This window comes from Dipodomys spectabilis, unplaced genomic scaffold (assembly GCF_019054845.1).
Source record: "Dipodomys spectabilis isolate Male_0828 unplaced genomic scaffold, ASM1905484v1 ptg000163l, whole genome shotgun sequence".
Taxonomy (NCBI): domain Eukaryota; kingdom Metazoa; phylum Chordata; class Mammalia; order Rodentia; family Heteromyidae; genus Dipodomys; species Dipodomys spectabilis.
In genome coordinates this window covers 11,867,796-11,881,057 of record NW_024870840.1, presented here as the reverse complement: position 1 = coordinate 11,881,057, position 13,262 = coordinate 11,867,796, and the positions used below count along the sequence as shown (strand labels likewise).

The following is a 13,262-nucleotide window of genomic DNA, read 5'->3' as shown; positions in this document are numbered from 1 at the left end:
TTCACAGCAACTGAAAATGAGACTAGGTAAGAGTGAGAGGGGACAGAGGTTGTATGGTTTACTGATTAACTTCATTACAGAGCAGAATATTTGTAAATGTTTATGAGAAAAGTCCTCAATGCCAAATTGCCTAGTAAGCTGGAAACCAGTGTCTTAGATAAACATTATTTTGGAGAGCATTTTTCTAGCTTAAGAACTTTGTGAAGATGACTTTCTGTCCAGTGTCTCTGAAACTAGATTTGGAGTTTGTAATGCCATGTTTGACATCTTGATATTTGTCCCCATCAGAAGGCAAGAGAATGATAAGATTCTGTAATGTTAGGAAGCATTAGAGGATAGTGTTTAACAGTGTAAGGTCTGGAAACTTTCTGACCTGGACAACTGTGTTTGTATCTAGTGTTGTGCATTGAACATTGTTCTACCTACAATCCGGTTCATATGTTGAAGTTTAACCCCCAGGGCCTTGAGAATATGACCTGATTTGTAGGTAAAGGTCATATAGATGATCTTTATACATAAAGGTAATTAAATTAAAAGGCGAATTAGGGTCTGTGGTAAAGAAACAGAAGACAGACATTGACAAGCCAAGGAGGAAAAGTCTTCAACAGATTCTTCCCATAAAACCTCAGAAGGAACCAATGCTTTCCAAACGTTGGTTTTAGATTTCTAGTCTCTAAAAGTGTGCCAGATTTTTTTTTGTTGTATAAAACACCACACTCTGGTTCTTTGTCACAGAAGCCCTAATAAATTAATACATGCAGTCTTCCTTGTTATTTACTAGCTCTATGGACCATGAAAAAAAAACCCTGAACCATTTCCTACCTTGTTTCTCATCTGTCAAAATGGGAATGATAATTACACAAACTCCTAGTACTCTGTGGGTTAAATAAAATAATATTAATTAAATGCTTAGCTAGTTGCTGGCTATCTGTTCTCGCTACAGAGATGCTATGATTGTTCAGTTTTGGATTCATGTTGCAGCTTGCCTTTGCTTACTGAATATAAAATAATTCCAGTTCTTATCCTGGAGTTTAATTTCTGGACATCAAGCTTAAGTCTGTTGGCTTCTTTGTGAAGAGAAGGCTTCTGGAGGGGACTCAATCATTTCAGGGTTGAGCTCAGGCAAAATGGCAGCAAGACACCCTGTGTAATCTTAGGCTAGCCCCATAGCTCCTGTAGGCCTTATTTGTCTACATTAACAGATGGTAAAACCTAGATAGTAATTCTTGCCCTACTTCCCTCATAGGCCTGTTGTGAAGATAAAATGAGACCGTAAACATGAAAGCAATTTTGAGGCAAAGGTGACATATGAATGTAGTGATTGCTAACCCATCTCATCAGCCTTTACAAGAGTACAAAATTGATTCATAGCATTATCTCATTGGGTGCTCACTTCTAGCTCTTCAGAAAAGTATTAATTATGATACCTCACAATCTTCAGCCTTCTTTTACTCAGGGGGAAGAGCATCTCAGTGAGATTAAGTAATTTGTATATAATTACCCAGATTATAGGAGATAGAGCTGGAATTCAAATATACAAACTCCAACTCAGAATCCAGTGGTTACAAAATTAGGGCACACATGCCCCGATTGCCAAGAAAGAGGAAAATAGTGATAGCCATGGGTGTGTTTTGGCTTAGAATGTTCAATCAAGGGTCATCATTTGCAAAGCTGTTCTCAGTTTATTTCTGACTTCTTTCTCCTTGCCTCAGAGCTATGCTTGCCCTGAGAGAATCTTAGGTTGAAGAGCTAGCTAAAAGATATGATCCAAGACAAACAACCTTCACATTCCTATTTCAAGAATTCTCTACTCAATTTCTTACTGGTCAACATAAAAGGTTCTATCTATTGCCCTCAGAAACATCTATCCTAGATAAGAAATGAACAGGACTGGGCAGGATGGAGGATGAGCAGGATGGTTTAGCAGAGTCAGGAAAACCTTGTTACCGAGAAAAACTCACAGAATGTTCTCAACGGAAGATAGTCTGGATCCTTCTGCATCAACTGCCTCCTATTATTTTTCTTCTGTTTTTTTTTTTTTTTTCCTGAAAAACTGGACTATCTGAAGTGGTAACTATTAACTGTGGGTGGCTACCTAAACTTGTCAGTTGAGAGCCACTTCCTCAAGTATACCAGTCACAATTTTAAGTGGTGACTATCACACACATGTAGTGGCTACTCTATCAACATCGATCTAGAGTCATCTCTGTCATCACAGAGTTCTTCTGGACCGCACTGGTGCAAATGGTACTTGGGAATAATGTGAGTTGGCCATCAGCTATGAAGACATGGGAAAGGGAAGTCCTAGAGCAAATGTGGGCAATGTCTTTCTGAGTACTATCCTTGAGAAGACGGGCCTTTGATACGATCTCATTGCATTGACTTCCTCCACTGGGGTGAACAAGAGTGTTTTCTTAGCCAGGAGCCTTAGCTATTCAAATATGATTCCTTGTCCTGGTTGTGTTATTTTGTATACATACCATATACGGACTGATAGATTATTTATCTTCTTTAAATGTCCATTTCCTCACCATAAAAGGGCAATAGTAATGGCAGATATTTAATAAGAGCATTGTGAGAACTGGTTGATATTAATGGCAAGTAGAATACAGGTTCTTCCAAAGTGTATGGCATTCTTCTGAAAATCTTATGAAATGAAACAAGTAGCTTACACAAAGTTAAGGAAATTTGCCCATGATCACAGCTAGTGGCTGGCAGAGACCAAAATGAACCAGGAAGCCAGACACTGGGGGCTCACACTTGTAATCCTAGCTACTCAAGAGGCAAGATCTATGGTTTGAAGCTAGAAAGAACAGCGAAGTCTGTGAGACTTGTATCCCTCATAAACTACTCAGAAAAAGCCAGAAATGGCACTAAGTGACAAGTGGTAGAGCACTAGCCTTGAGCAAAAGGAGCTCAGGGACAACACCCAGGCCCTGAGTGCAAGCCTCAGGATCAACACACACACACACACACACACACACACACACACACACACACACACACACCTAGGAAGTCTACTAAGAAATCTACAATGTATTTAGTATGATGATTGGCAGTATAAAAAACTCTGAAGAGATGGGTATCAGCTTAATATTTCTTATCACAGTAAATTTATAAATTTGCAATTTGATTTATAGTCATTCTTTCTCAACTTGGTGACCCTGAGAATCTTTTTCTTAGCCTGCTAGGTTGAGAGCTATGTCCTACCATGCAGTGGAATCATCCACTAGCTAGCCAAGGTGTCTGGAACTCTCTGTCTCACTACACATACTCACCGAACTATGCATGTCCTAGTTAAAAGAAGCAGTAATCTATTGTTGTAATAAGAAAAGACTCAATGTGCCTTTCCTTCTCCATTTCCTTACTCCACTAACAAAAAGATCAGATAAGAGAGAACAAATACACAAAGTCATCCACAGGGGATTAAAAGACGTCTGAGTCTTCTTAGCATTTTGGATAAGAAACAGCAGTAACAAAACATTTCAAGTATGCTAAAGCTCCATTTTATTTGAGCCACTAATAGCTTTTCATCCTCTGGCAACTTTCAGCTTTCATTCACCTAGTAGGTCAGAACTACACTCACTTGAGTTGAACACAATGAGATGGAAAAATACTTGAAATCAAATGTCAGAAATACTCTCTAAACTGCATCTCAAGACTTCTAATTGTATGCCAAAACATCTGGATGGTTCTGTAACACCTGGAAGGTTCTTTTAATTTAAGAGTAGTGTCTTCAAATAAAAACAAATATACATAGAAACAATGTGTATAAATAGATGAGTAACACACAAAAGTTAAGGAAAAATAGTTCAGGGAAATAGAACATAAGAGAATAAGATTATATGTAATTTACCTCCTGCCACTTGCTGAATCTCATTCAGAATGGGGCTTTGGAAAACCTATTAGGTACAATAATGAAAATAATATAATAGTACACACCTGTAATCCCAACTCTTGGGAGGTTGAGGAAGGAGAATCAAAATTTGAGGCCAACCTGGGCTACATAGTAAGATACTGTCTCGAAAAAACAAAGCAAAACAAACCAACGAAACAAAAAGTTACATATTATTATTATATATAGTTAATACCCAATTTCAAAAGATGTTAGCAATGTTTAATGCCAGCATGATATAGAACACATGCTGCCTTCCTCAGGAAACCCGGAAGTTTATTTATATATTGTTGATTCTTGTGTGGGCTCCTTGAAAAATTCTTTGCACTCAACAATGCAAAGATAAACAGTACTTCCTTCTTTTAATGAATGGAGTAGTGTTTATTATTTCAACAATTTAAAATGTAGCAAGTGCCTTTCAAATTCCAAATTGACCATATGTTTTTTTAATACCAAACAATTGACAGAGCACTTTCCCACACAGAAGACTCTCTCCTTCCAGTAAGCTGTGAAATGTCTTCATCTCTATTTTACAGAGAACAAAACTGAAATCCAGAGGGTCACTTACCTTTAACACTTCTATCTTTTTTATTTCATTTCTCTGCCTGTATTTGGTGAGCTTTCCCCACTATCAGGGAGCTAAATGAATTACCTTACTCTGGGAACACTGGACATGGGAGCATACAATTTTACTTCCTCTGGCTTATTCTCACCTATTATAGAATGCTTGTAAAGTCCAGTGATTTTTTCTTTTAGTTTTTAAACCATGTTGACTAAAAGGAAGTACAGGTTTTGATTAATATCCCCCTCCTACCCTATTCACGATGTCAAACTGTGGGAAGCCAGGAACTTTGTCATTATTGCTTTTCATTATGCATGAATTCCAAAAACACCTTGCCTTCATTCATCAGAGATGGATTTTGTAGGACACTAAATTAATCTTTGACCAGAAGGAAAGTGGACCTATGTCTGTCAGGTCAGCTTGTCCTTCCATTGGTAGGTCTCTGTATGGATTTAGTTACCAGTGGGTTCCATTTCTATTTGGATTTGCCAGTGCAGAAGAAGAAAATTAAGGATCTCAGGGAAGTGATTACTGTCCCAGACATAACTCTGTTTTGTGCAAGTTTTTTCCCCCTCCTTTTTCTGGTGGTAGGGTTACATCCCTTGTTTCACCTCTGCCTTGAGCTGTAGCTGTTACAGCTCATCCAGTGTGATTGGAAATGCTCTGTTAAACCATTACCCACCAAGATGATAATGACTAGCGTCTTCTAAGAATATCCTAAACTATGAAAGGAACAATTCCTTTTACCCATTGAACTTTGTGGATTTTCGAGTATTTGCATTTTTAGTATCCTGGTCTACCACAATCCATCCATCGATGAGTGCAGAAAGGCAGCTGGCAGCATACTAGCCCCCCACCCCCCAGCAAGGTTAGTGTAATTATAAAAAGGAAGGAATCATTTTCAGAGCATCAGGTAACCTCCTGCCCCACCCAAAATATTGCCCCTTTTGAGTCTTTCCTAATGTTCTCAACTGAACTCTGAGTGAGATGATGTTTATAAATGCATAAAGTGGAGCAATATATTATTTTATGGTGTCATCTAGTTATAAATCTACTGAAAACAACTTAGTACAATTTGTCCTTATTCTAATTGAAATGACTAACCCTAACATGATGTCACAGATTCCACAGCACTGAAGGAATGGTGGATAGGAAATCTACTGCAGAGCTGTAAGCAAAGTAACTTCAGCCTTTAATAGGTATAATATTAAACCGTAACATTGTAATTTCATTCTTTAGTACCTGCTATAATAATAATACTAGACTTAGCCTTAGAGCAAGATCAACTTCTACTCTCATCCCTGTTAATTATCTAGCTTCATGGCCTTGGGCAATTCACAAAGCCTTCACCATTCAATCTTCATCTATAAAAAAAAAAAAATAGAAAGACTACTCAGTTCAATGAATCCAAGGTCCTACCTCATAGAGGAGCTCACATTTACTGACTATTTATACAGAACAAAAGCATTTTCTTGACTATTGTTGGACTCCTTTTCTAGGATTTTGGCTCAGGTATTTCCAAATGGTTATAGTTTGTTCTTATTGACATTCAATCAGTTTGACAACTTACCAAATAAGTTCTCAGAAAGGGAAAATTCATCCATGGCCTGCAAATGGGAATGTTCAATGAGATTCATTTTTAATCCTGTCCAAATGTTTTTTAAATTTGAGAATGCACTTTTGTTATGGGTGTCTTCAAATAAAAACCCTGAAATGCAATAAATAAATAGTTTATAGGTAGAGGATGAGGTCAGGGAGTTGCTTAAGAAATAGAGAGCAAGCTAATTTAGAGAAATACAATGGCTCTTTTGTTAACAGTTTTCTATAGTCTTTCTGTATGTACCTTTTCTGGCTAGTTATTATGTTTGTGCGTCATTTGGACTTAAAAATGACTGACTGAAATGCAAGTTTTCAGAAGAGATTTTTGCCTGATTTATCTCAGAAAACATTGTATTCAGGGCTGGGAAGGTGGCTCAAGAGGTAGAGCGCTAGCCTTGATCTGAAGAGCTGAGGGACAGCGCCCAGGCCCAGAGTTCAGGCCCCACGACTGGATCCAAAAATTAAAAAGAAAAAAAGAAAACATTGTATTTAATTCAAATTTCAGCACTTGGAACGGTTGGACAAAATATAGTTATGAATTTATTTATTACGAATTTAGTTATGAATTTATTTCTTTTACATGTACAGAGAGAAATAGAGACAAATATAAAGACTTGGATTAAAAATGGGATGAATCTATGATTCACTATCTTAGACTTCATCTGAAAGTTGAACAGGTCTGTGTAAACACACAATAACAACATAGGATACTTCCTGCGGGAATCATGTCAACAGATAGTGGCTCTCTAGGATCTTCTTATTTTTGCCTTATAGGGAAATTTTCAGGGAATTAAATTTCCTTTCTTTTTTTCCTTCCTTCCTTCCTTCCTTCCTTCCTTCCTTTCTTCTTTCCTTCCTTCCTTCTTTTCTCCCTCCCTCTTTCCTTCCCTCCCTCCTGTTTTTCCTCTCTTCCTCCTGCCCTTCCTTCTTTCCTTTCTTCTTGAACTCAAGCTTTTGTTAAGCTTTTTTTGTAGTGCTTTACCATTGAGTCATGCCTCAGGCTCAGGATTTTGCTGGTTAATTGGAAACAATGTCTCATAGACTTTCCTGCCTGAGCTGGCTTGGAACCCTGTTTTTCCAGGTCTCAGACTCCTGAATTATCTAGGATTATAGGGGTGAGCTACCGGTATCTAGCTAGAAGTTGCATTTCTCTTCTCATGTCTACCTTGGTTATACATGGATCTAGGGTAAGAAGAATTATAGACATACATACATACATACATACATACATACATATAAATCTTACCCAAATGTTTGAAGTTTCATCCTGAGGAAATTTCCAGAATAATCCAAGAGAACTTGTGTTTACTTTGAGCAATATCTCTAGGTCTTCTTTCCTTTCTTCTCCCCTTCTCTCAAGATAGTCTACCTCCCTAAAAAGTAATTTGAAAGGTTGAGTAGTGAAAAGGTATTATACAGTAAGCCTATTTTCCAAGGATGTTGTTCAAATCATTTTATCCTCTCTCTACCAAGAATCAATTTTTTTAAATACATTTCTTACCAAGCATTGCAGCCTCCTCCTTTGTTTACCTTTCACATCCCTTCCCAGTCTCCCCCTCCCCCCCACCCAATCCTCCCCCCCCCCCCCCCCCTCCCCGCACCGACGTTGTTGTAAAGCTCGTTTTTGACATGACAACTTGTACTTCTCATTGTTGCAACAGGTCCACCTGAATCCTTAAACGACTTGTTTTTCCCCATCTCCTCCACAAGTTATACTGACATCAAATATAGTGAAAGCAGGGGTTATACTGTGGGGGAGGGACATACAAAGCAACAAAGAACTAATCTTATAAATGCGTTAGAAACACATGCATGAAAGAAAAAAACATTAAAATACATATCTAAGGGTACATTTTCCTAACATCACATTATCTGACCTTTTCCGCTTGACTCATACATATACTAGATATTGCAAATAAGGGAAACCATGGGACCTGTGTTTCTTTGGGCCTGGCTTACTTCACTTAATATAATTTTTTCCAAGTTTTTCCATTTCCTAACAAATGGGGCAATGTCATTCTTTCTGATGGAGGCATAGAATTCCATTGTGTATATATACCACATTTTCTTGATCCATTCATCTACTGAAGGGCATCTGGGTTGGTTCCATATCTTAGCTATGGTAAATAATGCTGCAATAAACATAGTTGTGCTGGTAGCTTTAGTGTGGTCTTGTTTGTAAACATTTGGGTAAATGCCCAAAAGTGGGATTGCTGGGTCATAGGGGAGCTCTATGTGAAGTCTTTTGAGGAACCTCCATACTGCTTTCCAAATGGTTGAACAAGTTTACATTCCCACCAACAATGAAGTAAGGTTCCCTTCTGTCCACATCCCCTCCAGCATCTGTTGTTAGAGTTCTTGATTTTTGCCATTCTAACTGGAGTGAGGTGGTATCTCAATGTTGTTTTGATTTGCATTTCTTTTATGGCTAGGGATGTTCAGCATTTCTTCATGTGTCTATTGGCCATCCTTCTTTCTTCTTCAGAGAAGTTTCTCTTTAAGTCTTTAGCCCACTTACTTATTGGGCAGTTGTTTCTTTGAGGATTTGTTGTTGGGGGATTTAATTTTTTGAGTTTCAAGTATATTTTAGATATGAAACCCTTGTCCGTTGTATGGCTAGTAAAGATCTTCTCCCAATCCATGGGCTTTCTATTGATCTTGCTAGCTATGTCCTTTGCCATGCAGAAGCTCTGCAATTTCATACAATCCCTTTTGTCCAACCTTTCTTTGATTTGTTGTGTTTCCGGGTCTCTATTCAGAAAATTTCAGCCTGAGCCAAGGAGACTTAGGGTTTCTCCTATTCCATCCTGTAATGTTTTCAGAGTGTCTGCTTTGACTGCGAGATTTTTGATCCATTTGGAGTTGATTCTGGTGCAGGGTGATATATAAGGATCTAGCTTTAGTTTTCTACAAGTAGTTAACCAATTTTGCCAGCACCGTTTACTGAAGAGGCTGTCTTTCTTCCATTCTATTGTTTTAGCTCCCTTATCGAAGATTAGATGGCTATAGGTCTGTAGGTTCATTTCTGGGTTTTCAATTCTATTCCATTGGTCCTGAGGTCTGTTCTTATGCCAATACCAAGCTGTTTTGATTACTATGGCTTTATAGTAGAGTTTGAAATTTGGTATTGATATTCCTCCAGCAGTGTTCTTTCTGTTGAGGAACGTTTTTGCTATTCGGGGTCTTTTGTTGTTCCATATGAATTTTTGGATTGCCTCTACTATTTTCTTGAAGAATGAGGTTGGAATTTTGATAGGTATCACATTGAATTTGTAGATAGCCTTGGGAAGTATTGCCATTTTCACGATGTTAATATTTCCAATCCAGGAGCATGGGAAGTTTTGCTATTTTTTAAGTTCTGTGTTGATTTCCTTTTTCAAGATTTTAAAGTTTTCATCATAGAGGTCTTTCACTTCTTTGGTTAAGTTAATTCCTATAAGAATCAATTTTGTTGGGAAATAAATACTTATATTTGCTACTCAGGAAGAGTATATCAAGCTTTGTTTGACAAAATTATTTCATTGAATTTTTTTCCCCACTCTGTCTCTGTTTTTCTCTCTCTCACACACACACCAATTGTTCCAGCTGAAGCTGAAGGAAGCTTCAGATCTATCCATCTGTTGTTAGGTCAGTCAACTAGATATAGGTTCGTTTCATTCATTTATTTAATCATACTTTCAGAAGACACTTATTGAGCTTGATTCTTGAATAAACCGTGTTAGTTCTTTGGAGACAAAATGGTGAAGACCAAAAAAAATCATCCAGGGTTCATTATATCAAAGTTAATGCATAATAAAAACACTGAAGAAATGATTACACAATCTTTCAGATGGTTGCATGTGATCACAATAGCTATTTATAAAGGCAAGAAAGAGGCTGGTGTAATAGGAGGTTTGGAGTGCAGAGATGTGGAGTTATTCTATATGGAAGTGGCTAAAATTGGGGGACATGATTTCAAGGACAATATTTAAAGATGGGCAATGCAAAGGGACATCTGAATGATGGGAAAACACTAGAGGAGAGCTTCTAAGAAAGATCTCCTAAGAAAGGATACTAACTACATCCAGTATGGCTATTCAGAAAGATCTAAATTCATCTGGCAAGCTGATAGCATAACACTATCAAACTCTTCTACCATTTTAGTAAGACAGCTCACTGTGAGAAAGCTTGTTCTAAAGTCAGAGGTCACTATCATGACATTTACTCCAAAGCAAAATCTTAGTCATTAGGGAAATATATCATTTTCAGTGTAGCATTTTTGGACCCAGGAGGTTTCATTGTGAGAAGAAAAGATCTGTTGATGTAAAAAAAAAAAAAACCACAAACCCAATTCTGGAAGCATTGATGTTGACAGCAGATCCTTTGACAGAACGCAAAAAGTAGAACAGAACGCACTGCTCAACTCTTCCCTCATCCTCAAATGACTCTACTACATATCACAATAGAACTTTGAACCCAACAGGACCCAGGGCCTTCTGGACAATTGTGAAACTCCAGCAGCACATAGCCCATGTAGAAGTGCCCAGCAAAGAAATCACAGCTACTGGCTAGGAAGAGCTCTACCCCAGGAATACAAAAAATAGTAGAAGCAGCCAGAGCAGACTTACTGATGACTCCAGAAGCCTTCGGCAATAAAATACTTAGGGCCTATTTTTGAGAAAAGAGCCTCTGATAAGGAGTTGAAGGTTCAGAAGAATGAGCCAGTAAAAGTTGAGTTGTTGCTAAAAATGGACTTTTATTCATATTCACAAGCTAATTTAGGAGTTGAGAAATTCAAGTTTTAATATAGAAATACCAATTATATGAATATATATGTCCAATGTGTACATAGAAATATGCATACAAATCACATATAGTAAATTTATATATTGTGTAGTAAATAGGCTTAAAAACTTCCTTTCCCTAAACTCAGAAAACTGCTGCTCTAGAGTTTCATATATCTATAGGATGAGAAATTCCACAATGTGAAGAGCCTGTAATTTAATATTCAACTCAATAATATTATACTGGGGCTGGGAATGTGGCCTAGTGGTAGAGTGCTTGCCTAGCATGCATGAAGCCCTGGCTTTGACTCCTCAGTACCACATAAACAGAAAAAGCCAAAAGTGGCACTGTGGTTCAAATGGTAGAGTGCTAGCCTTGAGCAAATGAAGCTCAGGGACAGTGCCCAGGCTCTGAGTTCAAGCCCCAGGACTGGCAAATAATAATAATAGTAAACAACTCTGTGGCTGAGCACTGGCAGCTCATACCTGTAATCCTAGCTCTTCAGGAAGCTGAGATATGACATATGAGATATGAGCTCTTCAGGAAACTGAGATCATGGTTCATAGCCAGCCTGGGCAAAAAGTTCTCTGAGACTCTTATCTCCAATTAACGAGCAAACAAGTGAGCAAGACAGAGAAAGAGAGAGAGAGATATAAACAAACCAAAAACAAAAGTGGAGGTATGGCTCAAGTGGTAGAGTGCCAGCCTTGAGTGAATAAGCTAAGGGATAGCATCCAGGCCTAAATCCAAGCCCCAGTACTGGCACCAAAAAACAAAATACCTTCTACTCTGTAATTTAAGTCCTATATCCTGGGGTCTTAAATATGAGATAATAACCCTTGCTCTGACTCTAGGTTTCTCTCTGTGCTTTCTTTTGATCACTTCTATGGTTTGTTTTGTGCTGGTCCTAAAGCCTGAACTCAGGGCCTAGGTGCTCTCCCTGGGCTTTTTGCTCAAGGCTGTTACTCTACCACTTGAGCCATAGCTCCACTTCAGCTTTTTTGGTGGTCAATTGGAGATAAGAGTCTCATGGGACTTTCTTGCCCAGGCAAGCTGTGAACCTTGATTCTCACATCTCAGCCTCCTAAGTAATTAGGATTACAGACGTGAATCACCAGTGCCAGGCTTGGTTTTGTTTTTAGGAAATAAATTCTTATATGTTCCCAGGCTTGCCCTGAACTCCTAGCTGTAAAGGATCCTCTTGCATCAGGGGCCCCAGTAGCTGGAATTACAGGTACACCACTGTGTCCAGCATTTATTATTTTTAACCTTGTAGGATGCTCAGAAAGCTCTAGCATATTTTCATGGCATGTTATAGGTCTCATGTGTTCTAGATATATTCTTCTTCATTTTGGTTGCTATAACAGTGTCTTCTCCTCCATGTGTTCATGTAAACTTGGCACCTTAAATTCAAGTGACTGGAGCACAATAGGCCCTGAAGAAATGTTAGCTCACTTTATTATTCTTATGGCTGGAACATAGTGCTAGCATCAAGGGCTCTACATCCCTCCTTCCCCCCAGCTCCATCACAGTGTAACAGAGATAATAATAGAGCCACATGTATAAGTGGCTGAAGCATGGAGTGGTCTCTTCCCAACAACCCACTAATCCATTTTGTAAAACCAGCACGAATCTCCCAGACGTGGCACACTGATGACCTCATTGGCATTTGTTAGATTCCTCCCCTTAAAGGTTCCACCACTTCTAGATATCCACATACTGGGAACTAAGTTTCCAGCGCCTGCCTGCCTGGGAGGGCAGGCAGACATATTCAAACCATACCCAAACTGTAGTGCACAGTAAACAATTCAAAGAGTATACTAAAAACTAAAGCTTTGTAGCTCCATCATCAGTTTTCTCGCCAACATACAATCACAAATGCCAGTTTCTCATGAACCCTTCCAGATACTAAGTCCACTTATCAGCATGAAAGTAGTTTTGAGATACTATATCTACAGAGTTTGCTAAATATTTGCCTGCCTGTAAGCAAGAGCCTATCTGCTACCTGTTTTTATATTGCCTGTGAGCTTGATGGTTTCACATTTTTAAGAGGCTGGGGGGAAAAGTCAAAAGAAAAACATTTCCCAACATGTGACCATTATGTGAAATTTAAAATTCATTGACCAAATTTGTTTGTTTTTTGTTTTGGGGAGGTTTAGTTTTGGTGCTAGTCTTGGTGTGTGTGTGGGGGGGGGGTGGGAGGGCTGGGCTTGAACTCAGGGCCTGGGCACTTTCTCTTAGATTTTTTGACTCAAAGATTAGCACTTTACCACAACCCCACTTCTAGCTTTTTGGTGGTTAATTGGAGTCTCATGGACTTTCCTGTTTCAGGTGGCTTTGAATCCTCATTTCTCAGCCTCCTGAGTAGCTTGGATTATAGGGGTGAGCTGTCAGTGTCCAGATAAGACCTGGGAACTTTAAAAATCATTGCTGTTCTCTGTG

General features: G+C 38.5%; 1 protein-coding gene across 2 annotated transcripts in view; it reads right to left on the bottom strand.

The window, feature by feature from the left end:
• Positions 1-6,094, bottom strand: part of Nr1h4 (nuclear receptor subfamily 1 group H member 4) — a 51,388-nt gene extending 45,294 nt beyond the window's left edge. For both annotated transcript variants that reach the window (XM_042693153.1, XM_042693154.1), the window contains exon 1: positions 6,028-6,094. In XM_042693153.1, the coding sequence (XP_042549087.1) occupies positions 6,028-6,094 (67 nt within the window). The remainder of the gene's footprint in view (positions 1-6,027) is intronic.
• Between the last annotated feature and the right edge of the window lie 7,168 nt (positions 6,095-13,262).